This window comes from Rattus rattus, chromosome 3 (assembly GCF_011064425.1).
Source record: "Rattus rattus isolate New Zealand chromosome 3, Rrattus_CSIRO_v1, whole genome shotgun sequence".
Classification (NCBI taxonomy): Eukaryota; Metazoa; Chordata; class Mammalia; order Rodentia; family Muridae; genus Rattus; species Rattus rattus.
Genome location: NC_046156.1, coordinates 153,292,558 through 153,318,650, shown reverse-complemented (window position 1 = coordinate 153,318,650; position 26,093 = coordinate 153,292,558). Strand labels below are relative to the sequence as shown.

Sequence of the window (26,093 nt, the reverse complement as noted above, 5' to 3'; positions counted from 1 at the left end):
TACGTTTATGTGTTCGTTTGAGAGAGCATCTTATTCTATAGACCAGGCTGGCCCTGAGCTTGCAGCAATCCCCCTGCCTCTCAAATGCTGCTATTGCAGGTGCAGGCCATCATGCCTTGCTTTTGTAGACAGTCTCACTGTAGCCCAGGCTAGTTTGCATAACTCACTAAGTACAGCTGTCCTCAAACTCATGGCAGTCCTCCTGCCTCTCAAGTGCTGGAGTGACGCACCTGAGCCATCATACCTGGCTTCTCATAGTTTCCAGGTAGGCAAACTGATAGTTCTGTAAAATTTGTAGGACTCTGGGAAGCCTTTATTGACCTGAAGACTGGCTTTGCCAGATACCTTTGCGCTCTCGAGACTCCAGTACAGTTGTTTTACCTGACTTAGACAAATCACAGTTTAGGCCCTAAAGCCAGGAAGAGAAGGAGCAGGGCCCGAGGAGCTGCAGGCTTTGGGATAGCACACAGTTCCTAGGTTTAGCCTCAGATGTCAGAAATCATGGTGCTTTCTGAGCAAGCTGAACAGGGAGGACTTCGCTTAGACACAGCATCCAGGTGAGCATTGAGAGTGTGTCAAAAGTGCATCAACATTTGCTTGATGGAGGGTAGTGTTTACATTTGCACACCAGGAAATAAAGCACCTCATTGATTTTGTGTGCCTTGATAAAGCGCTGTATTTTCCCCAGGGTTAAGCCAGTGGAAGTACCCTCTGGTCTTTTAATAAGTGTCTTAGTTAGGGGTTTACTGTTGAACAGACACCATGACCAAGGCAAATCTTATAAGGACAACATTTAATTGGGGCTGGCTTATAGGTTCAGGGGGTCAGTTCATTATCATCAAGGTGGGAACATGGCAGCATCCAGGCAGGCATGGTGCAGGAGGACCTGAGAGTTCTACATCTTCATCTGAAGGCTGCTAGCAGAAGACTGGCTTCCAGGCAGCTAGGATAAGGGTCTCAAAGCCCACATTACAGTGACACACCTACACCAACAAGGCCTCGCTTCCTAATAGTGCCACTCCCTGGGCCAGGCATATCCAAACCATCATGAGTAAAGTTAACATAATTTGGCCCTTCTCCTAAAACAGCCAGTATTCACAGCTAGTCCTATGTCGCTCTCTAACTCTCCCTGCTCATACACGTAGCTTCGCTTACTTCTGCTCACACTCGCTACTGGAGCAAGATGTTGAGCTTTCCCCCCATCCTACTTTGTGTCCTGCGCTCGCTAAGGTGGAGCCACCATACCCTTTAGTGTTTCCCTCCCAGTGGCTGGTCATATTGTTGTCGGCTGTCTGCAGTTCCACACTGTTGTGACAGACAGGCCTGTGAGATGCTGTTCTGCCGCAGGGCTTTGGTTTGCATCCATTTCTGGATCGATCGGTAAATAACATTTTTAAGTTTATTCCTCTTTTCTGTGTTTTTGAGACTGTGTCTCACTCTGTAGACCAAGCTAATCCCAAATCCCAATCCTCCTGCCTCAGGCTCCACGTGCCTGAGTTGCAGGCCTGCGCTACCTCGCCAAGCTCGATTTTAATACTTCTTGCACATTCCTTTTTCCTTATAGGTACGGCAGTTCAGACGCCTGCCAACACTGTGTAAAATTTCCTCTTATGCCTTATCTCGGTAGGGCTAGATGTCATCAGTCGTTTTCAGTTTTTAATCTGATATCGATGGCTCTTTCATTTCCCTAGCTCCCATTGAAGTGTGGCATAATTTTCCTGGTCAGGCCCCAGTGATATCTGTTCTGGAGTTTTCTTCTCTGCAGTTGGCTGTCCACGGTATCAGGCTCCTTCCTGGACTGCACTGTGTGTTTCTAGTCTTTTCTCCTGTGTGAAGTAAAAAAAAAAAAAAAAGCATCTGGCTTAGGTCCAAATAAAAACCCAAATTGTTAGACTCTAACTCCGACTCCATGAACTGAGAGATAAATCCAGCGAGATCTTGCATGGGTTTCTGTTGCTGTCCTTTGCTGCTCTCCGTTTGCTTGGATCTCACTGTTTGTCCTTGAAGAGCCAAATACCGTGGTTTGCTTTCTCATTTAGGAATTCTTGCTTTAGGGGCTGGAAAGATGGCTCAGGAGGTAATGGCGCCTGCCTCCCAGCCTGACAACCCAACTTTGGTACTGGTCCCCATATAAAGGAGATAGCCCGTTTCCTCGTTTATCTTCTGAGCGGCGGCACATGCTCTGTGACACAGGCATACGCGCTCACACACAGTCCATAAATCGATCAACAGGGAAAAAAATTAAAAGAGTACTTGTTTGAAGTATTCCCAAGAATTTTCTGGGAGTTTTTACAAGAATTTTTGCAAGAATTTCACAGGATTTTTTTTTTTTTTTTAAGAATTGAAGTATTCTCAAGAACCATCTCCTGAGAGATATTTTATGAGTCTGATATAGCTTTAATGAGCTCGTTAGTCTAATAGGACAGGAGCATGTGTCCATGAGATGCAGAGAAAGAATACGCACTTTTCAGCTTTTCTTTCTTTTTTCTTGACAGATCTGTTTTAAATAATACATGATACAGACAGACGTTTTACTAAGGAAGATTGAGAGCCTTGTTCTCTAGTATACAGTTGTATCACTGTTGTCCTAAGTGGTTCTCTAGAGAAATCTCCATTTTTCCCTGGGGAGGTTTAACACTTGTGCACGTAAGCTCTTTTTCCTTTGGGGTCCGATCTGAGCATCAATGTCACAGGGCCCGTAAAGACAGAAATAGCCCTGTTTGGGCAGAGGGCAGCCTTGAGCGCAACTTTGCTGTTCTTTGCTTCAGGCTGCCAGAAAGATGGGCTGAAAGTAAGGAAACCCCAAGCCCACTGACTGGAAGGCTTAGCAGGGTATGAACTTCTGCAAGGGCACAGGCCATAACCCACAGACCACCCCGTAGCCAGGTGATGCCAAGCCACCGTCCTACTATCCCTGGGGACATCACAGTCTCCCTCTGTTTGGAGTCAGTGAGGCCTTGACTGGGGTTGTGCTAACCTCCGTGGGTGCCTTTTCCAGGGACCAATGGCCCGTGTTGTTTAAAAGAGTGTCAACCTGGGAGAGTCACCGAGCCCAGTCTTCAGAACAGTGACCAGATCTGGGCTTTGTCACTAGATACTGTGGCTCCATTCCTTCCTGACTCAAAAAATAAAATAAATTAAATAAAGAGATTGAACAGTTTACCTGCTATTGACCCGAGTCCTCCACATACGTGAACACACGTGCAAAGAACACCTCCCCCTCCCCCCAACACATAGGCAGAATAGAAAACAATAACAACTCCATAAACAGTCTTCTGAAGTAGATGTTAACCTTGGGGTTCTGAGTCATAGAATTATCAGAAAAAAAAAAAAGACCTTAGAACAGGGTCCCCCACGGGGGCTCTCCCACAGCAGGGTCTGGCTGCTCAGTGCTTTCATTGATATCATCGTTGTCATTGGGTTTCAGCGGGGCCGAGTACAAATTGTTAGTCATTTAATGTAAATACGTTTAAGGAAATCGTGGAAGGCCATAGGCATCTTAAGTCGGGAGTTAGAACAGCAGGGAGTGGAGATTCTGAGTAGCTCAGATATCCCTAAAGGGGATAAAGTAAAGTGGCAGAGTAATCAGGAAAAATCTGGCCAGCAAGGACAGAGCAAGTGTGGAGAGTTCATAGAAACCCACAATTAGCTTTCTGTTTATTTGACTGACTTTCTCCCCACCCCCACGCCCGTGTGTGGTGGTGGTGGTGTTGTGTGTGTGTGTGTGTGTGTGTGTGTGTGTGTGTCTCAATCTCTGTCCACCTTATTTTTAATAGAATATCTTTTACTTATTCTTCAACAATATCATGAATACTATGTCTTTGCAAACCCTGATCTCTCCCCTCATACTCTTCTGGGTCACCACCTCCAAGAAAGACATCCCTTTCTCCCTTGGTCATGTCCTCTTCTTTCCTTTTCTTTTAGTTTTGTATATGAGTGAGAGTCTTGGCTATTTGCATATTTCTGCAGCCCATAAAGATCAGAAGATCTTCTGCGCCCTTGCAGAAGTTCATCCCCTGCTAAACCTTCCACAGTGGCTTGGGGCTCGGGTTTCCTTACTGACAATCCATCTTTCTGCCAGCTGAAGGCAGTGGTCCTCTGGAAGAGCCAACAGTGCTCTTAACCACTGAGCCTTCTTTCTACACACCCGTATCCCCTCCCTCCCTAGGTTTCTTTGCTGTTGCTGTTTGCTTGTTCTTTGTTTTGCTTGGGGGCGGGGTGGGGTAGTACTGCCTGCTAGAATGCTAGGCTTGGGCTCATAGAATCCTGTGCAGCAAAGCACACAGCTCCTGGGAGCTCATGAGCACAATGGCCATGAATCAGAGGACAACATTTCACAGCTTTCCTCACCATCCTCTGCCCTTACATTCTGTCTGTCCCCATTTCCATGATGAGCCTTGGGGTGGGGTAATATAGATGCTCCATTCAGGGTTGAATATTTAATCCTCGCTTATTCTCAACCCTTTGAGACCAGTTAAGAATCTCTGCATCAGTTGCTCTCAGAGGCTTCCCTGACGACGGCTGCAGGCAGCACTGATGTGTACAGATACTTAGACAGCACCTTGACGACATAGCAGCAATACGTTCTCCCTAGGACGACCTCTGTCCTCCCACGCCTTACGACCTTTGGGCAAGGTTTCAATACCACGCAGGCCTCCAGTTCTGTCTACACTCTTTGCTTCTCCCTGTAACTTTTAGGATACTAGAGCGCCGTGGGCTCCACACAAGAGCTTTCTTTCAAGGAACCCAAGCTCGACAATAGGCTATATCCTGGCTGATGGGCAATCCCCAAGGATCCTCCTGGGTCTTCCTCCCTAGCCTGGAATTAAAGGTGCACACCCAACGAGCAGGTTTTGCTTATATGTTAGGGCTCTGTAGGCCCTCATGGTGCTTTACCAACCAAACAGTGACCCCGCCCTCCTACTGTTTAGATCTGGCATGAATGAGTATCTTGTTGACATATTAACCAGGAATGTGTCTGAATAATGTAAAAAGCTGCAGGGATATAAGAATGTTTCAATAAACATATAACACCGTTGTGGAAAAAAAAATAAGATTTGTTTTTTAAGAGCACAAGAAACCTTTGGTGTTTTATAAAAGGACCCTAGAATTTTCCATTTTTTTTTTCATTTTTTTAGATAAGCGTAGCTGGAAGATGGCCTTGGGCTCCTCTTGCTCTTCTGTCTCCCACCTGCCAGGGGCCGGGACTGTAGGCATGCAAGCAGCTAGCACTAGAACTGTCTTGTCAAACCTTCCCCGTTAAATACGGCTGAGTGGATGATCTTCTTATCTAAATAAAGGATCGGGAGAGCTGGAAAGAGTTCTGAGACCCTAAAATATGTCCCATTGTGATTAAATGTTTCATATTAACAGGGTCATTTTTAAAAGTGCTTTTAATTACCCCGGACCTATGAGAACATAGACAGGAGCACACTGAATTAGATCACACTTCACTGTACCTCCTCTGTGGTTGGCATCTGTCTGTCTGTCTGTCTATCTACCCATCTATTCACTCATTAATTTATATTTTTGAAGCAGGCTCTCACTGTATAGCTATAACTAGCCTGGAACTTGCTGTATAGACCAGGGACTTAGAGGCATCTGCCGGCTTTTGCCTCTCAGTTTGGACTCTGTTTTTTGTAGGCTCTTCTCTATGGGTCACAAAGGGCAGTGACATCAGTGTCGCCTTTTGTCTGGACCAGGTCATCTCAGGGTTCTCAGCGAGCACTAAGTATGGCCATACAGAGCACAGCCCTCTTGGCTGATGAAGGGACTGGGCTCATTTACCCACTGTCCCCTTCAAACCACAGCCTCATGTGTGGGTGTCAAGCTCTTGGCTGGAACTCCAGCTAGACAGAGCTGTATAGATCCTTGAGAAAATAAAATGAATCTGGAAAACTACTGGGGAGACAAATGATCCAATTTAACCCAAACCACTTTTTAAAATACAGACAAACAGAACAATAACAGTGGAAAATTACAGGATACAGGAACCCAGGCTCCTGGGGAGGACTTACCATCCCAAATGGCTGGCCATCCCAGTAATTAGAAGAAGCTGACCCCACAGGTGGCTGTGCCTAGCCATGCTGTGCCCTATGCAAATATCCCCTTCCTGAAGATGTTGAATTCAGGAAAGATTCTTAAACTGCGCTTAAACAGTTTCATGATGTCACGGAGGTGGGGGTGGGGAGACAGACCACCCTGCAGCTTTAGAGAGAGGAACCATCTTTTATCAAAGGGCTTAGAAAACAGGCTGGGCTGTCTCCACCCAAAACAGATGACTGTCTAGCCTGTAAGCCCCACTACTTGCTCTAATCCAAGGCGAGACAAATGGAGGAACATCGTACTGAAAAAATATATATATAAAATAAAAAAAATGGAGCTTTTAGCATTGAATATCAAACCTCAACTGGAAGCCTTGTAGAAGAATTTGGAAAGCCATTTCTGAATGAACAGTAAGACCCTGGACCTCAGGGCAGTCTGAGCCCCGAGCTCTAGGTACTCACAGCCATCCCTCCCCCTGTACCCTGTCCCCTGTCCCCTCCCCCATCCCTTCGTCAGAACTTGGAGATCCACAATGGCACACTCGCCTTCTATTTTTCTATTTTTGTTGGTCTGTCTGCTGTTCTAGGGGTCGAACCAAGGTCTCGTGTGTACTGGGTGAACCGTGTACCTCCACCCCAGACTACCAGCCCAGCAATCCAGCTGTCAGCCAGCTCTCCCGTTTGCTCTAGGTCTTATCCTCCAAGCTTGGTTTTCTTAAATAACTAAATTCCTCAGCCTGATTCGACTCTGTCAGGGAATACTTGGCCCTGTTTTCCAGAGCCTTCCAAAGCAAATGAAAGGGGGGGAGGGGAGTCGGAAAAAACCGGCGTCCGAGCTTTACACTTAGGAGGCTGATCATGTGGCCCAGTGCTGCATTCTATTTGTGTCCCTGTGACTGCAGTGGAGAGCCAGCTAGTCTGTGGGGCAAGAGTGTGATGGGCAGAACTATCGGGGGCCACCCTGTCTGTCTACTCAGAGAATATCAGAACCACAAGGACATGGCCATCTACCTGCCATCACGTTGCGTATTTTAAGCCCATACAAATCTACCAAGAATGGTTTTTTCCTTTGTAACCTATAAAAACATGCCCAAAGCTAGGATTTTACCCATTAATGGTCATGTATGAGATCATATATAGAACATTCATCTTTGTTCCTGTTTTACATTCAGACATTCACGGTATTAAGTATGTGCAAGAAAACCGATAGCAAATAAGTCCAGTCAGATTGTGCTTCAAGGTGAGCACAGTGCACATTGTCTGTGCAGCTGTGGGACCCGGGCTGTGTATAGAGCATGGCAGACCAGGAAGGAGAGGAGCAGAGAAACGAGGGTATCTAATACAGAGTCAAGAGGTCTCTTTTTGAGATGTGTACATATAAACCTTGATAGGGAGAAGCCAGGTCAAACAGGAGAGGAAAGCTGTGGGTATGAACAAGGCTGCACAGAAGTTTAGAGGATATCCGAGCCAGGCCCTAGGTAGATATCCCCTGACCTACCTGATGAGGCTGGCCTTTATATTGTAACAGCAGTGGGACAGTGAGGAAAGGCCAGTGACACGAGTGTTTTGTTCAGTTCTCTTGTGTCAGGGAACAGCAGTCAGAAGTTTAGTCTCACCTGATAACCTTATTACAGAAGAACTGGAGGTCGGGTCCTTCTAAAGTGAGTGGGGACTCCCGTAGGTGGGATTGAAAATGGCCAAGCTGCTCAGCCCCACGGAGGCTGAGGCTGTTATAGCAGCACGTCGTGTTCTGTACTAGGTTCCAGAAGTTCTCCAGGTTGAGGTTTGCAACCGCCCGATTAAGAGTAGACTGGATGCATAAGGGAAATGCAAATCAAAACAACCCTGAGATTTCACCTCACACCAGTGAGAATGGCTAAGATCAAAAACTCAGGTGATAGCAAATGCTGGCGAGGATGTGGAGAAAGAGGAACACTCCTCCATTGTTGATGGGATTGCAGACTGGTACAACCATTCTGGAAATCAGTTTGGAGGTTCCTCAGAAAATTGGACATTGAACTGCCTGAGGATCCAGCTATACCTCTCTTGGGCATATACCCAAAAGATGTCCCAACATATAAAAAAGACACGTGCTCCACTATGTTCATCGCAGCCTTATTTGTAATAGCCAGAAGCTGGAAAGAACCCAGATGCCCTTCAACAGAGGAATGGATACAGAAATTGTGGTACATTTACACATGGAATATTACTCAGCTATCAATGACTTTATGAAATTCATAGGCAAATGGTTGGAACTGGAAAATATCATCCTGAGTGAGGTAACCCAATCACAGAAAGACATACATGGTATGCACTCATTGATAAGTGGCTATTAGCCCAAATGCTTGAATTACCCTAGATCCCTAGAACAAACGAAACTCAAGACGGATGATCAAAATGTGAATGCTTCACTCCTTCTTTAAATGAGGAAAAAGAATACCCTTGGCAGGGAAGAGAGAGGCAAAGATTAAAACAGAGACTGAAGGGACACCCATTCAGAGCCTGCCCCACATGTGGCCCATACATATACAGCCACCCAATTAGACAAGATGGATGAAGCAAAGAAGTGCAGGCTGACAGGAGCCTGGATGTAGATCTCTCCTGAGAGACACAGCCAGAATACAGCAAATACAGAGGCAAATGCCAGCAGCAAACCACTGAACTGAGAACAGGACCCCCATTGAAGAAACCAGAGAAAGGACTGGAAGAGCTTGAAGGGGCTTAAGACCCCATAGGAACAACAATGCCAAGCAACCAGAGCTTCCAGGGACTAAGTTACTACCCAAAGGCTATACATGGACTGACCCTGGACTCTGACCTCATAAGTAGCATTGAATATCCTAGTAAGAGCACCAGTGGAAGGGGAAGCCCTTGGTCCTGATAAGACTGAACCCCCAGTGAATGTGACTGTTGGGGGGAGGGCGGTAATGGGGGGAGGATGGGGAGGGGAACACCCATAAAGAAGGGGAGGGGGAGGGGTTAGGGGGATGTTGGCCCAGAAACCGGGAAAGGGAATAACATTCGAAATGTAAATAAGAAATACTCAAGTTAATAAAAAATAAATAAATATTACATATAATTTCATAAACATGAAAAAAAAAAGAAAAGAGTAGACTGGATGGCCAAGCATTAAGTCCCAGAGGTATTTGCAGACGACTTCTCGGTGTTAATGGAGGGGGCTCTTAAGAACTCTCTGAGCTGTTGTGGGTGTGGAGGGACAGCAGGCTTGAGGGAGTGGGTGACTTCTCCTGAAGGATTGCTGTGTGCAGCTTAGCAGACGTGTCTGATCTCCAGATCCCAAGTTAACAATGTTGGGACTTTAGGATTTCCTGTCCTAGACAGCTCATCCGCGAGAGGTCTGCTCAGACCTGTGAGATTTTATAGGCATTTCCCCAGGGGTGTGATGGGGAGGTAGGAGTTTTTACTTTTTAATAAATGTCCCATGGTTTGGCGAACTTAGTGTATCAAAGCAAAACAGCACATAGGCAGCCAAGAGTCTGGACGATGGTAGGAGACACGAAAGTGCCTGTAGCCCACCAGAGTTTCTGAGAAGCTGCTAAGCCTGTAGGTCATGCTCCACGCTGTTGCTGGGGCCTGAAGTATGGGGGAAGACCAGGGCTGCTCCGCGTGGGACGAGGGCTGAACTGTGAACAAAGGGCAGTGTCACCTTTACATGTATCAGGGAACCGTTAGGTCTGGCTGCAGTCTAAGCTGAAGTGCCTTTGCTTTGGGAAACTGGGAAGGTTTAGGAACCGGCCTTGAACCAGCAGGTGAACCTTAATTCTGTCTTCGTGAATGCCTCGTCCATCCCATTGACTTTTTGAGCTGGATTTCAAGGCCGCAGCAGCCTCTTCTGGACTTGGATTGAGATATCGCTGGGTTCCGAGCCGCGTTGCCAGAAGCCTCTGACCTACCCAGTTAACTCTGCATTGCAGCCTGTTCACCTGCCAGCAGGACCCAGGCCTGCGTGCCCCTGGCAGGCTTTGGTTTTTATCCCCACAGACATACAGGGAGGAATCTTGGCTTTCCCTTTCTTTCTATCTATAGCCTTCCCAGAGGAGCTCACACAGTCCACTAGCTTTAACTGCTGTTGCCACTCAGCCAATTCCTTTAGCCACTGTCCCCATCTCAGTGAGCACCACACTGCTCAACAGTGACTCCAACCATGAACCTCATCGGTCATCCGTTTTCCCCTTTGCCTCACACCCAGGTTCAAGACCATGCCCTGCCTCCAAACTGTGTGCTTCTATCTGGCCGCACTACCTTACATTTCCACGCCACCACCTCTAGTCAGAGGTCTTGGTCTGTTTGTGCCCCTCTCCCTCTAGGCTGCTCCTGTCACAGAACTACCTTCTTCCACCTGTCTGGGGTGATCTGCTCTTGTCAACCCTCCTTGTCTGCTCTTTGCTCCTCAGAGCTCCTTGCCCCCTATCCCAAGAACTCAGCCTTCCTGATGCTCCTCATCCAGATGGCTTCTCCTCCTGGGGTCACCTGCATGACTACCTTATGGGGGTTCCTCAGCCTCTCTAGATGAGTTCCTCCTAGGGCTGCTCAGCTCACGGGCACATTGCTTCTCTTCAGTTCACAACACAGTGGATGTTTACACTTCATACACAGTTAGCTCATTCTCCAGTCTGGCCATCCTTCTGCCGTGCATGGTACCCTGCCAAGCTGTGGTTCTGGGGACAAAGCAGTAAATGCAGGTCTCTGCTCCCCAGAGCTCAGGGAGACAGAGGCCAAGTGAGCGTACACCTGTTGGAAAGGAACGATAGTAGAGGAGGGGTGGAGACAGACGTACAGACAGCAGGTGTCTGCAGGACATGTTGAAGCCTAAGGATGGTAAGAAGCCATCACAAGTAGATGGAGATAGATAGTGTGTCCTGTATGTGGGTTTGGAGAAATGTAAACTGTTCAGGGGAACAGTTCATTTTGATCCAGCTCTCACAAGAGTGAGGAAGATTAAGTAAAAAGTCAAGTGTGCAAACAAAGCCATAAAGTGAAACAAAATCATCTTATTACAGATGGGTAAAGAGTAGCAAAGGCTAAAGCCTGTGCAACAAAGTCCATGGAATGACCGAGCTGTCACAGCAGTGTTTCCATGATCGATAAAATCATGAAGTTAATAAACTGGACAGATTGGAAGAAATCACTACAAACGGGAGTAAAAAGCACCGAAACATTAACGTAGCCCATGTTCTTAAGTCTGAGCTTTTTGTGCATTTTTCATATTAGGATCAGGATACGTTTTGTTTCAATGAAGCATTTAACCCCCTCACCATCAACATTAGATCAGTAGGACGTCTCACAGGCAACAGCGTCTCATAATTACAAGTCCTCGCCTCAGTGTCCCATCTAGTGCACTAACTGCCTGGTGCTCTGAGCACAGCCTGCCTCTCTGTCTTCCAGGTAACCCACTCAACAGTTAAGTAATAGAGGCAGATTCCTGCTGAAGTCTGCCTGTGCAAACCCCGTGCTCTTCCCTCAACACACCATAATCGTTGGCCTTACTGACACTCCCGACCTTGCTGACAGCTGTCGTAAGCTATGCCCTGCTATGCCCTTCTTCCCGCCTGCTGCAGCTCTATGTTTAAGACTCACATTGGAAGCGCTGGTGGGAATGTAAAGTACAGCCACGGCCGATGTTGTACTGATTGTTGTTTGTTTTTTTAACAAAAAGACCTAATGTTTGTTGAGAAAACATGTGGATTGTCTGTTCCTTCATTATACAGGTATACTGCTAAGTGTGTTTGAAACTTGTGCTAGATAATGTCATTTAAATTTTAACACATTTTTATGCTCTAGAAACAGGCAGTTCACGGGCTGGTGAGACGGCCCAGCAGGACAAGGTGTTGTTACCCCGCCTAAGAAGTTTGGTTCTTCACTTCTGCAGTATGCCCTCTTACCTCCACATACATGACCTATCATGTGTACACACATACATACATGTACTAAATAAATACATGTGTTTTAAAAAACACATTTAAAAGTTCAAAATAATAGACTTGAGGAAAGCTGGGTGGGGGAGGTTTCAACTATGCCAATTATGAGACCTGAGCAGGCATTCCGTGGTGTGACATTGGACTGTACAGGCTCTGGGAGGCTAAAAAGCTATTCAAAACTGTTCCAAGTTGACTTTCGTGGTGTAAGACCTGAATGAACAGATTTTTGCACACTGTGAATTGTTGAGCGTACGCTTTCTAAGTGGGTGGAGCAAGCAGAATAGAGTGCTGGGCAGAGGAAGCAGGGACTGGTGTCTGCTGGAGTCTGCTTCCAGGCCCTGTGGGGAACTGTACCAGGAGTGACCGTGGAAACAGGGAGCGGGTCCTCATAACCAGTGCCTGTCTGTTCTTGGGTTCCTGCCACCTGGGGATCTATGAGACCTGATGGGCACCACCAGTATCCACCTTGGATTCATCCTGAACCAACTGGGTAGGTGACCGAGTTGGTCAGCTTTGAAGCCTAGCAAGAGCCCTTGTATCAAACACAAGATTCCTTACCAGAGAGTCCGTCTCTTGGTTTTTAGTTTGCTCTGTGGTGTGATGGTATTTGATTCATTTTGACCCAAGGAAAAGTTTGTTTCATTAAAAAAAAAAAGTTATCACTGTTGTACAAACAGTTCTTTCAGGAAAGTTCAAGTACAAGGAAAAAGAAATGAATTCGAAGGACAGTCGTCAAAAGCTATCTTTATAATTACAGCTTTGGCAGCAGAAGAATCAATTCTTACAGTTGTCGTCCATTCTTATTCTAAGGTTTTCTGAAATTGTTTTCACAATGCGGCATTTCCCTGCAAATGCATCTCCCACCTCCCGATAGTGCCTTACTTGAATGATTTGCTCCCTAAGTGTTCACCCCCTGCCTCAGCAACATCCCTAGTAATGATGATGAAGCAGTGTGGTGAGGAATTGAAGCCCGGGAGTCTTGCTCATTTCGTCTGTCCTCCTGGGAAGCCTAAACAGACAGTGTGTGATATTAGAGACTGAGGAAATGCCCCAGCATGTGCTCCCGTGTGCGAATGCACACACAGACCCACCATAGCATGGCTGCGGTCTGAATACATTTCATAGGCAGTTGACGTCCAATCATAACTGGAAGGGTCTCATCCCTGCTTAGTGGATTAAATAGCATACTTTACAATTCACAGCCGCAGAGCCAGTGAAACATTGAATGAGTTGCTTTGTTCACATTTAGTATGGCAATTCGTAAATATTATATGTTTGAGGAGCCATCTTGGATTTGGTTGGCTTTTTCTTCTTCGACAAACTTGTTGGCTCACTTGGTGCTCTGACGTCATCTTTAAAGAGTATGACAAAGTGGTACTTAGGCTGTGCCACAACTGTTTATGGAGAAGATTATGAGCCACTCTCTGTTCAGTAGGGGCAGACAGGGAGAATGCACTTCTGTTTTGAGCCAGCGGATTGAACATGGCTTTTATGAATATGTCTGTGTGTCTGTCTGTTGGAAGCATGGACACATGGGTAGAAGCTTTAGGGTATCATTATTTTAAAGGATGACTCTGTGATGGCAGATGCATGTCATTAGGACACAGAGAATGACTCCTCATGTTGGCTGTGTATCAATACACAGGGCGCCTCTTATAGCCAGTGTTCCTCTCTGGGCCAGGATGCTGATGGTTGGGGAGTCGCTGGTCTTGTGGGGCACGGGGCAAGGAGGACACTGTCGTTTTTCACTCATCTTTCCAAGAACTTCAAACTGCCCTAACAGTCAAGTCTATTGTCAAAAATAGGTAACTGCTGTGAGAAGGGAGGAAGAAGTCTGAAGGGAGGGGATAGCAGGGAACAAGAGAGGGTGATTGATAGAGAGAGGAAGGAGAGCATATTACATGCTGCATGCTTCTCTTATGTGGATTCAGATGTGACTACACACGCACACATGTGACAGGAGGAGGACCAGAGAAAAGGGGTCAAGGGGACATGCGGAAGTGAATATGAGCAAAGTAGCCCAGGCTGGACTAGAACTCAAAAGCCCCAGTGTGTTGGGATTACAGGCATGAGTTACTACACCAGGCTAGGAGTTTCAAAACATCACCATTGAAATGATACTCCTCAGACCTATCCTTAGCAAATACTTGTTGGGTCGATTACTTTCCCCAGTGGGCAGGTATCACCTCGCAGGTGGACAAAACCAGAAAAGCCAGTATTTTCTGCAAACTCAGGAGTTGGGTCACTCTGCACACTGCCCATCATTTCCCTGGGAAACACATCCACCAAGCCATGTTGGTGGTGGGACTCTGCAGAGATGTGGTGCTGTGTCTCATGCTTACGTTGGCTCTTCTCTCCCTCCCAGGCCTTGAACCGGGGCATTGCTGCAGTCAAGGAAGATGCAGTAGAGATGCTGGCCAGCTATGGGCTGGCGTATTCTCTGATGAAGTTCTTCACGGGACCCATGAGTGACTTCAAGAATGTGGGCCTGGTGTTTGTGAACAGCAAGAGAGACAGGGCCAAAGCTGTCCTATGCATGGTGGTGGCTGGTGCCATTGCTGCTGTCTTCCACACCCTGATAGGTAAGGCTCCTGCCATCTGAGCGTTTCATTTTGGTCATTTCATTTTCTTCTCAACTGCTTTAAATATAGTTACAGGCTAAGTGGCTTCCTTAGTAATTATTAAACCTTCCTCATGAAAATTTCAGACAAAAGGAGGAGTGGAGTCTGCGCTCCTAGATCAGTGGCATTTCCAAACATTTTCTTTCTGAAGTGCTGCAGTTTTGTGCCTCTGATGCCCAGAGTGAGAGAGTGAGTGGGTTTATCAATAGGTGGCTGTACCTAGGAGGTGAACAAGATAGCAGACATGCCCAAATCATTAGCAAGAGAACAAAGGTATGGTGGCTGTTACTTTGAACTCATGCTTCTCAGTATTGAGAGCCAGTCAATGGCAGGTTTTGAAATTAATTTGCTCCAGGGTTCCTATGTGCTCCTTTATTCAAAAGCATGACTAAAAACCTGTCCGTGGAACAGGAAAGCTAGATCCTAATACAGCAGTTGTGTACAGGTTTCTGAGGACCCCGGAAAAGCTTGTTGTACCTGGGTGGAGCCTCCTCTGCTGCCTTCTGGGTGGTTCTACAGCTTCATGGGGTGCAGCTTCAGAGTATCCCGACTTTAAAATAGCTTTGTCTAACTGGCATAAAGTGTGCAGGGCACAGCTACGGAAGCCGGTTGCCCAAAGCCCTTCGAGTGTTGCTTCCTAAGCCCATTGTGTGCCTTAAATGGTTGCCGGTTGTATGAGGAGGATGAATGTCACAAAGTAAAGGAGCCGGAGGATTAACCCAAACCGCTTACGGTGTATTCATTCCCAGAAAGCCCGTGTTTACTCACGTAATTGTGAATCGGAAAGTCAACAGGGGAAAGGCCTTCATGGTTTTCCTTTCTAAGTCGGCAGGGGATTTTGTTGTAAGAGCAGTGCAGAGGAGAGAGGCCGGCTGATGGTATACCCAGCTGGGCCCTGAAATGACCATTTCAGTTGTGCTTAGGGACTCAGGGAGTGGCAGGCAGCGCCTTTCTTTCTATCCACTTATGCCCTCAGGGTGAGTGTTTGGAGAAAACGTTTCTGCTGCTGCCTCTGGGTCCTGAGAAATGCCATACATTGTAAAACAAGGGTCCTGTCTAAATGAGTAGAGTGATTTCTTTTTGCTCTCAGTCTTTTTATTTGTGCACTAAATAAATCCAGCTTTCCCTGTTTCGGCCTCAGTTGGATGAGACTATCTGTCAACTACCAGGGAAGAGAAAAGCCGAGCAGACTGTTAATGGTAGCCATAAGGAAAATGTTGAGTCTAAGATTTACCATTGTCTTGTCTTGTATTCTTGAGAGAAGGTCTCAGGAATACACAGCACCTCTGACCTGTTCCATAGCAGAGATTAACCTTGAACTTCTGGTCTTCCCATCTTACCCTTCTGAGCTGTCTGTGGTGTTACAGGCCTGTACCACCAGGTTATGCAGCAATGGGGCTGAACCACAGAGGGACAAGCATGGCAGGCAAGCATCCTCCTGACTGAGGTGTAGCCCCAGCCCATTGGTTTCCCCATGTTAAAAATGGAAATTTGAAAATGGTAAGATCTTAAATTTAAATCAGAAGTGCTCTTTCTTTATCCCACTTACACGAAATAATTATTTTATTACACTTGACCTATTTTTAGAGCTAATACTTCTGTTCCTTCGATCAAGCAAACACTTTTCCCACTTTCCAGGGAAGCACACAGCAGTTGGTTTTGAACGCCTACATTGAGATTCTCGGGATTTTCCCTCCGTTGCCTCACTGGCAACCGAGCGTTGGTCTGTCCCGTGTCTGCCCTTGTACATCACGTATCTTTGTGCATCTTCGTTCCTTGTTCTTCTTTCCGAGTCTGTGAGCTCTCGCCCCGTCTCCTTGTCCTCCGTGTTCTGGACCATGGCTCTCCCTCTGCCGCCCAGCCCACCCGCTACTGGTTTCCCACATCAGCGACCATCCCCGCCTGTACGGTTTTCTGCTCTCAGTATCCTGCAGCTGTAGAGGACACAAAGCCAGCTCTCACCTCTTAGTGAGGCTGTGACCAGTCAGCCCTCAGCTAGGCTTATGACAGGGAGCTCAGACAGAGATGTGAAAACCTCAAATAGTCAGCTCAGCTTGAGTGAGGAAGCCATGGTGTGATCCTAGTCGTCTGTGCCAGGGGCCGACACTGAGGGAGCGTCTGTTCTGACCGTGTACATTCCCCTGGGTACAACATGTCAGCGAGAGCGCCACATGCCCCGGTGCATTGAGCTTAATGCTGGAGTAGAGATTTGCAGCAGAGGTCCAGGCATAAATGGAATTTCTCTGTACACTGTTTTCTCAAAACTGTTCTGCTTGTTTCTTTACGTGTTATTTCTTCTCTAATGAACCTACCTCTCTCAAGTCCCATTTTATTTTGTATGTTTGTGTGTGTGTGTGTGTGTGTGTCCACATGCACATTGTATTGCATTTGTGTGCATGGAGCCACAGGTCAGCATGTGGTATCTTCCTTCGTTCCACCTGACACTGTTTGCTTGTTTGCTTTTTTGTTTATGTGGACATAGGAGTTCCCACTGAACCTTGGTCACCGATCTGTGAAGTCTGGCAGGCCAGCAAGCTCCATGGATCTTTTTGACTCCTCCTCCCCAACTGGTGCTATCGATGTACAGTGCCACACAGCTTTTTACATGTTAATGGGGATCCCAATTCAAGTGTTCATGTCTGTGAAGCAGCAAGGCACTGTCTGTAGCTGTGTGTGTGTGTGTGTGTGTGTGTGTGTGTGTGTGTGTGTGTGTTGTGTGTGTTTTATAAAGCCATCCAAAAGCACCAAGCAGGAGGGGTCCCTTCTTTTGAGGTTGGGCCTGGGAAGTTCTCATAGACTGTCTCTAAAGGCATGAATTTATTAGAAAATAAGTTTTTCTACATTTTTCTTCATTGTCTATATAAAATGGAGTTGAGAATTTGAGCGTTTCCTCGAACATGTCACTAAATCTGGGATTTAGCCCAGTAGTAGAGCATTTGCCTAGCATTTGTGTGGTGCTAAATTCAATCCCTAGTACTCCCAAAAGAGAAGGGGGTGGGGTGGGAGGGAGGGCTGGCTGGCTGTATCTAAGTCCCCGGTAGTCACTTTTCTTGTCTATTAATATCTACTATTTCTGTGTAGCTTTGATTCACAGTTTCAGCCCTGCCATACCTTTCTGCCCTCTTTTCAGTTAATGGCCAAATTCATGGTTCCTTTTCACTTTGCTCTTTACGAGTTGGTTTCACTCTTTAAGACATCACCACCCCCAGCACAAGGCCTCCTTTACACTAAATGGATTTTCTCACTGGCGGAGTCATCCATTTTCCTATGTGGCAGTGTTAAGAATGGAATGTGGGTCATTCTACCTGTGCGCAATGCACTGTTTTGTGTAACTGGTATCTGTCTTCCTCTTTGCATGGTGAGATATTATTCCATAAATTATACTCCTGGGACTGCAGAAGAATGAGAGTTAGACTTACCATTGTTTCACGACCCAGTCCCACCTCTCTCGGTACCTAATGGAATGTGTACTGAGTAGATCATACTGGCATTCCAGAACCCGAAATAACTAGAAGGAAATGTGTACTAAAGACACAATGGCCAGCTGTACCCTGCCCTAAGTAGGTGTAGCCAGTGGGAAAGCGTGTGTGTGTGTGTGTGATGTCAGTGTCCATTTCTAGAGCTCTGGTATAAGCAGATTTCTGGAAGCAATAGCACAAAGGGCTTGTAAAGGAAATGAAGAGAAGGTGGTCATAGCCATGTGTTTACAAAACAGAGGAAATGGGGCAAACCGAGTCTAGACCTGAATGTAACAGGTAGGGGGTGGCTGACAGGCGTTAGAGCCAGATCAGGTAACAAGGGAGAGCAGCCAAGAGCCTGAGCCTGGGGAGAGATCCAGTGGACACATGGAAACCAAAGAGAGTCAGACAGAGTTGGGAGATGGTCAGGCAGCAGGGAAGAGCAGTGAAGAGAGAGGACGCCATTGAGGGACGTGTGATGGGGCGCCCAATGCCCCATATGTCTCTATCACCCCCGGCTCCTTTGTGACTCCCCAAGACTGTCCGTGTTTACGCTGGTGTTTGTGTGTGTTAAGTGTAGCTTTAACCAACAGAGGTCGCTAGGTTCTGAATGTACATCTTTGAAACCTCACGGTCTCCAAAAATCTTATTTCAAGTTTAGAAAAATCAGCTGCGTTTTGTAGCCATGTATTATGTCCATGATGTGAATTGATGCCTTGTTTAGTCAGGTCTCTAAGTTTATTTTGTTGGGTTTTTTTTGTTTTTGTTTTTTAATACTGTGTGTCACTCGGTGATGTTTCCAGAGACTGCAGAGACTGTAACAACCAGTGTGACCGTCAGCTGAGTGACCTGGAACATGGCAGTATTTGGAGTACGGGTGCTAGTGATCTGCCAGCCCCCGGAGATCATCTTCCCTCAGAGGGGCTTCAGGTTTAACCATGTCCATGTCTGAAAAGCTGGCACCATAGGCTCCTCAACCTGACCTCTGTGTACCAGTTAGTGCTAGAAGACTGTGGTCCCCAGACACTCTTGTGGCACCATCTGTTACTAATTGTTCTTGTCCCAGTAAAGGGAAGAACCTGTCGCGGGTCCTTCTCATTGCATGTGCAGTAGCTAAAACATCGTCTTCTTCCTTGAGTACCACGCTTGTTGTTTTCATCCCTGACGATTCTGCACATGCGTGTCCGGTTCCCTGACATAGCTGGAGCAGATTCTCCCAACCACATAGGCTGTTCCCCAGGAACAGCGGGGCTCGTCAGGGAAAGATGGTCCTTGTTCTTCCTTAGCGGCACCTAACCATCTCAGGCCTCATGCCACAGAGCGAAAGAGTAGACAGCTGGAACTGTCAGATTTGGCAGGCTTTAAATCTGGAAGACTCCTTATCTGTCAAGTTCCTGTCAGCTCCACACACACCCACAGCCTGGCTCTAGCTAGAATTGCAGGAACTTCAAGCCTATTTGTTGGGTGGCTGCCACTTAGCATCCCTTTGGAGTTTAATCATAGCCGTGACTTCTTCCTTGGACTCACCAGAGACTCCGCTTATTAAAAACTGCAGAAACAGGGTTCGCCACCACCATCCTTGAATTAAGCCTGGTAGTCAGGGTGCGGGTAATATCCACCCTGTGGTGAGGACAGGTCGGTGACCTGATATTGTAGTGTTGGCTGAGCCCCAGTTATTTTTACCTCCAAGGACTTTGTGAGGCCTCTGACCTCCTCGTTCATACGGACAGAGGAACTGTTGCTGTGGACTTAGCTTTCGGTATCTCTGTTCCCAGCGGGAGCCAGATTCATGGTCTGAAGGAGCCTAGGAAGCCAGCAGGGAACGGAATACACATGGCCTCTTACCATGGGTAACTAAAATAATCTCTGGTGATTTCTAGGTTGGTTGTGTCTTACCTCTTCAGACTTCCCACTTATTCATGAATCACAGACTCACCTTATGAAGACTTGCTGGGAAGCCACATCAGCCAGAGCGTTAGGAATAAGCAGTGTCATTTATTATCTGAGAGCCCACCGCAGGGACAGGGGATGTTGCTCAGGTGGAGGACTGCCAAGCACGCATAAAGCTCTGGATCTGACATCCAGATGTGCTGCTGCACACCTGTGGTCCTACCACTTGGGAGGTGGATGCAGGGAGACCAGATGATCAATGACATCCTCCCTACAGAGTGAGTTTGAGCCCAGGCTGTACCTCCTGGTACTTCAACTTAAAACAAGACCAAACAAAACAGAAAACAAAAGCCATCCAGAACTCGGTGACTTACAGAGCAAACGTTTGCTTTCCTTCTCCAGATCACGGCTGGGCGGGTGATCCTTCCGGACTTTTCTGGGTCCACACCCCTGCTGTCAGTTGAAATCAGGATGTGGGTGTGCTAATACTGAGGGAGCTCTCTAGGTGTGGCCGAGAGTGGGTCCTGCTGAACTCCTTTCCTCGCTGTGCATCCGTCCTGGTCGGGTCGCTTTGCCCCATTGCCTGGCCTTTTTAGATGGCTGTGGCTGGACTCCAGGTGGCAGGTAGAAACGCAAGCATCCTGACGTCAGGAGTCAGAGGCACCACACCACCACGCCGTTTGCACCCTATGACCGCAACACATTGCTGGCCAGCCCAGGGCCACAGGGTGTGTACATAAACAATATAGTGTGTGGTAAAGGGAACTGAAAAATCATAGTGTTGCTGTAAAGAGGAACTTAGGACACTTATACAATCACTCCCTTTGGGCATGATGGACTCATCCATGTTTTTAATCCATAGTTATCAAAACCTGGGTTCTATCTGAATTTTTCACTCAGCAGTAAACATACGGTTGGATGAGAGGCCAACATCCAGAGTAACTTGTGAGTCCCACTTTGCCAAGTGTCATACCACTAAGGTTTTCACTCCCATGTTATAACCTAATATTTACTTGTCTATATTATTATGCATGGTTCCGGGATCTTTCTTCTCCACGGCCTTATCCATATGTGTGCCTCCTATCCCTGGGCTTTCCAGATAAACACTGCATAATACAGAATCCAGTGGGGTCTTTTCTATATCAGTGTCCAGCCCTCATGCAGAAAGCTGCCCCTTCACAGCTGGGTGATTGGCACGGTGCCTCATATGAATAAGTCATGCAACACATATTTGTTGAAGAGATTTAAATGTAATTTATCAGCCAGTAAGTACACACTCTTTGGAAGCAATGCATACATTAGAAACCAGGATGGACTCGCAAGCTCCTACAAAAAATTCCCTAAATAGGACTCAGTAGGGTCAATACGTAGTCCTGGGGAGACTTTTACACATTGATACCTTAGGAATTTGAATTAGAATGGGCGTTCTGAATTTTACATCCTGGAAAGGCACGTATTATAATTTACTTAAATGGACGGGGTCTCAGTTCCCAGAGACTGTGTTTTGTAAACTGTCTTTTGTTGAAGTGAATATTTTATAGTTAGCAGTAAGTGCCAGAAACTGTTAGCCCTGCCAGTTTGAGAACCACTGATTACAGAAAGGGCCATTTTCAGTTGGCTGGAGTTGTAGGATCTATGAATTTTTGGGCCTTCCTCTCTTTGTTTGATCTGGTTTAAAGCCTCTGGCCAGTTCATAGAGCAATCCAGTGTCCCCCTACTGTTTGCCGTCATAAAACCTTTTTGTGTCTCTTCAGAAGCTTTGTTTAATTTTGTCGAAGAACAATCTTTTTTTTAAGATTTATTTATTTATTCTATATAAGCACACTGTAGCTGCCTTCAGACACACCAGAAGAGGGTGTCAGATCTCATTACATATGATTGTGAGCCACCATGAGCCACCATGTGGTTGCTGGATTTGAACTCAGGACCTCTGGAAGCAGTCAGTGCTCTTAACCACTGAGCCATCTCTCCAGCCCTAGAACAATCTTGGTAAAGCAGTTGTTAGAAGTTGATACTTACCAGAAAGTGCTGAGAGGCAGCTAGAGTGGTCACTAGAGACTCCATGCAAAGCACCTTTCACAAGTCACCACAGCCTCCAGCTTCAGCTGGGTTGGAAATGCTCAACGGCTGGCACAGGAGACTGGAGTTGGGGAATGGGAGAGATAGGGTGCAAACAGGTTCCAGGGGTTTATGCACCATATCTAGAGTGGAAACAGCTGCGGACTTACAATCAGGTTCCGCTAACATAAAGGATAAGTAAGGAAACCTGAGGTTGGAAAGCTTTCTTTGGCCTCCAAGTTTCCTCTTTAGTAGCTGAAACAGGAAGGTTCTAAAGTAGAAACCAGAAAAATGTAGCCCTCGGGCCCCTGAGTCCCAAATGCTCCTGAAGCTGGGCCCAGGGAGCTGGGCAGGCCCTGGAGTTGGAAAAATAAGGCGGTACATACATTCTAGAGACAGAGCTGGGAGACAGGCCCAAGAATCCCACAGTCCCTAAGCCATCATTAACTGTTTTATGTTTACCCCAGATACCCTACACAAAGGCTTGGGCTTGTTTCTTTAGCCGAAATATATCATTGCAAGAGTCAGGACGCTCATGCCCATTGATTTCCCTGTGCCCAGGCAGCAGGTGCAGATCACATGCCCTGTTGTGAGCTGCACACATTCACGGCCCCATCTTTTCTTGCTGCCCCATCCAGAGTCTAAAATGAAAACACCTTTCTCGGAACCAACCTGTAGTCATTGGTCAGGACTGCTGTATCAAAATACTCCAGACCGTGCAGCTTAAATGACAGAAAGACACAGTCTCACAGGTCTGTAGGCAACAAGCATGAGATCAAAGTACAGACAGGCCTGCTTTCTTCTGAGCACTTTGAGGAACAACTTGCCCTTTGCCAGCTCCTTGGTTCTGAGACTTTCCTGGCAGCCTTCAGCATGGAGCTGCATCAGCCAGTCTCTGCCCTCACAAGGACTCTTTCCCCCCTGTACATAGCGGTCTTTGTATGCAATCTCTCCCTTTCACAAGGTCACTAGTCATATTGGGTTGGACACCCACCCACTCCAGTATGACCTCATCTTATATCTGCAATAATTCTGTGGCTACATAAGTTCACATTCTGAGATCCAGGGGTTAGGACTTTGATGTTTGAACTTCAGGGAGACATGGTTTGCTCATGTCACCACTGTTCTGGCCCTCAGCCTTCCCCTATCCCATAGTCCTCAGCGTCAGCCTTGTAGTCAGGTCTTGTCAGCTGGCACGCTCCGTGGACTGTAACCTTTACCAGGGATTTTCACTCGCAGCTATTCATAGCGGCCCCATGCTCTTGCATGTGCCCACCATTGCCTTTTTATTCCGGGCGTTTCTTTCAGACTAGGGGGGTCTCCTTGCAAGACCCTGCCCAAGTGAACACTTGTCGACTGCATGGAAACACATACACAGGTAAATAGCATCAGTGATAAAGAGGCCATGGCTCTGATCCCAGCGTAGACTGTGAGAGACGCAGGACTCCTCTTGCCTTCCAGCTTAGAGTTTCCATGAGCTGAGCACGGGTCTGAATGTGCCTCTTACCTCACCACAGACTCACTAAATCTCTCACGCTGCCTTCCAGGGTCAGTCCAGGCCACCTGTCTGCTTCTCATCTCTGTCAGGGCTTCTGGTCCAAGTGACAGGTCGGAGCACAGCTGGCTCCTTCCCGTTCCTGGCTGTAATAAGCCTCCTCTTCTCATGCTCCTCTTTTGCTTCAGAATGTCCTCTCCCCGGGCTTCTTTGCTTGTCCCTCCGTGGCCTTGACAGAGCCGCCACTCTCCAATGCCTTTCTTATCTCTGCAGCTGTCTCTTGGTTCTCAACTCAGTCCTGCCTTGCTCTCTGGACATCAGAACCCTCTCAGCTCCTTCCCCCTGAACTCAGCTCTTGCCCGGTATGAGCTCTGAGGTTCGCAGTGATACATCTCAGGTTCCTAAAGGCCGTTTTCAAGGTTGCATTACCACAAAATCCTTGTGACCCAAGACTGATCCTGACGAAGGAGCATTATCTCCACTGACTAAGTCTGTGGGGCGATTGGTTGCTCCTGACTCTGACATGGGGGTCTCCTTTTTCCCTTTAGCTCACGTATAATGTCCGTGCCATGCCCGGGCGTCACCTGTTTACATTCACAGTTATGAGAGCGTTAACTTACGTGGGGACATCTACTGGCAGAGCTCATGGCAAGCCTTGTACAGCTTTGATTCATTTTGTCTTAACCTATGTCCGTGAGATCAAAGCCAACACAGCCTGTCCTTTTGAGGATTCGGGTCCTCGAGTCCTGCCTCTCTTTCTCTGGCTTGTTGGGTTTGTATACAACCATCACATGTATGTGTTGGATGCCCTCTGTGCTTCAGCATCACACCATGACGTCTTGACACAGGAGGACCCCCAAAACACCTCCTGCATATCACTTTCTACTGCATAGGACAGTTCCAGCATTGGCCCAAGAAGTGGCATTGAGCACGGGCAAGCGTCAAAAGCTCACTTTAAAACTTCTGTGGAAAACACATGCGAAATCCTATAAATTTTCTTTTGGTGAATACCTAATAATATTTAAATATTTATTTTCCATCAAGCATTCTGTTGCAATACCAAATACTATCGCACATGCATAATAAGAAATTGGGTAAATCAGTACTTAGCAGATACGGAGGAAGTCAGTTCACTAAGCATCTTTCGATGAGTGAGACGATGTCATTCAGAGATAGCTGTTTATAGGGGAGTATGTAGTCTGACCTCCTGTGCATGGTGAAAGGCACAATGCTTACCTCACACACTAATGAAAGCACTGGGTAACTAAGCCACGCCCACCCCCGTAGAAGAATGAGATTATACATGGTTCTCTTACAGCTTTTCTGACTTTTCTACAAGGCAGGTAAGACATTTAAACTTACTTTAAGGCTTTAAGAGAAAATTCATGTAAACTACCCTTTCCTAAGCACCACGTTTGTTTCGGTCCCTTGCAGCCTACAGTGACTTAGGGTACTACATCATCAACAAGCTACATCATGTGGACGAGTCTGTGGGGAGCAAAACACGAAGGGCCTTCCTGTATCTCGCTGCCTTCCCTTTTATGGATGCCATGGTAAGTGGAGGAAACTGGGCTCTCCTTCTCCTTAACGGCAAAGCGTGTCGATCGTAGAATTCTCTATTTTAGGTGTTTTAGTGTGTCTGGTTCAATAGTAGAAGAGCGTTCGTGTTTCTGTGCAGTCCGTTTCCAGGGCCTTTTATGTCGCATGCGAAAGCTGGTCAGTGCCCTATCCCAGAAACCACGTCCTACTTTCTGCTTCTATGAATGTGACTGCGTCAAGGTGCTACACGAGGGGGACTCAGGCATTGTTCCTTCTCGCATGCCTGGCTGATTTCATTTTAGATATTGTCAATGTTCTCTCAATGTTACAGAATGTGACAGAGTTTCGTTCCTTTGTAAGTCAGAATAATGTTTCCTTGTATAGATAAAATACATTCTGCCTATCTACTCATTTATAGTCTCCATTTTTGGCTGCTGTGATTAAAATTATGAGCATGAGTATATAAATAGCCTTTTGAGTCCCTCCTTTCAGTTCTTTGGAGTACACATCCAGGAGAGGGATTTCTAATTGTCTGGTGTGTGTGTGTGTGTGTGTGTGTGTGTGTGTGTGTGTGTGTGTAAATTAATTTTAATTTTTTTGATGGGTTCCAACTGACCCTTGGGCTTGTTAGCCAGTGTGTCTCATCAATTTATAGTAAAAAAAAATATATATATATAATATATATATATGTGTGTGTGTGTATATATATATATATATATATATATATATATATATATGCCATAAGCTATTGCAGACAGCAAGAAAGCAGAATTGAACATTTTGATTAGGTTATTACGTGTTTTTTATGATAGGCTTCAGTACCAGGAGATGGGGGCTAGCATTCTCATATACTCGCCCCTTGTGTGGTGCAAACATGCTGGTCTCACAGTGTGCTTCTCCTGGACATCCTGACGGAAGATGCCATCACTCAGTTACCAGTCTTAGCACCGAAACCAAGAACTGTAATGGATCCAGTTTCGTTTTGGTGTGGCTGTACAGAGACAATGCAGAGTTAACAACATTTAATACCTAATAATAAAGTCTTCCAC

General features: G+C 46.6%; 1 protein-coding gene across 1 annotated transcript in view; it reads left to right on the top strand.

Annotated features, from left to right (window-relative positions):
- The window catches only part of Ankh (ANKH inorganic pyrophosphate transport regulator), a 129,027-nt gene that overhangs the window by 61,946 nt on the left and 40,988 nt on the right, over positions 1-26,093 (top strand). The window contains exons 2-3 of the mRNA XM_032898686.1: positions 14,349-14,565; positions 24,940-25,058. Coding sequence (XP_032754577.1) covers positions 14,349-14,565; positions 24,940-25,058 — 336 coding nt within the window. The remainder of the gene's footprint in view (positions 1-14,348; positions 14,566-24,939; positions 25,059-26,093) is intronic.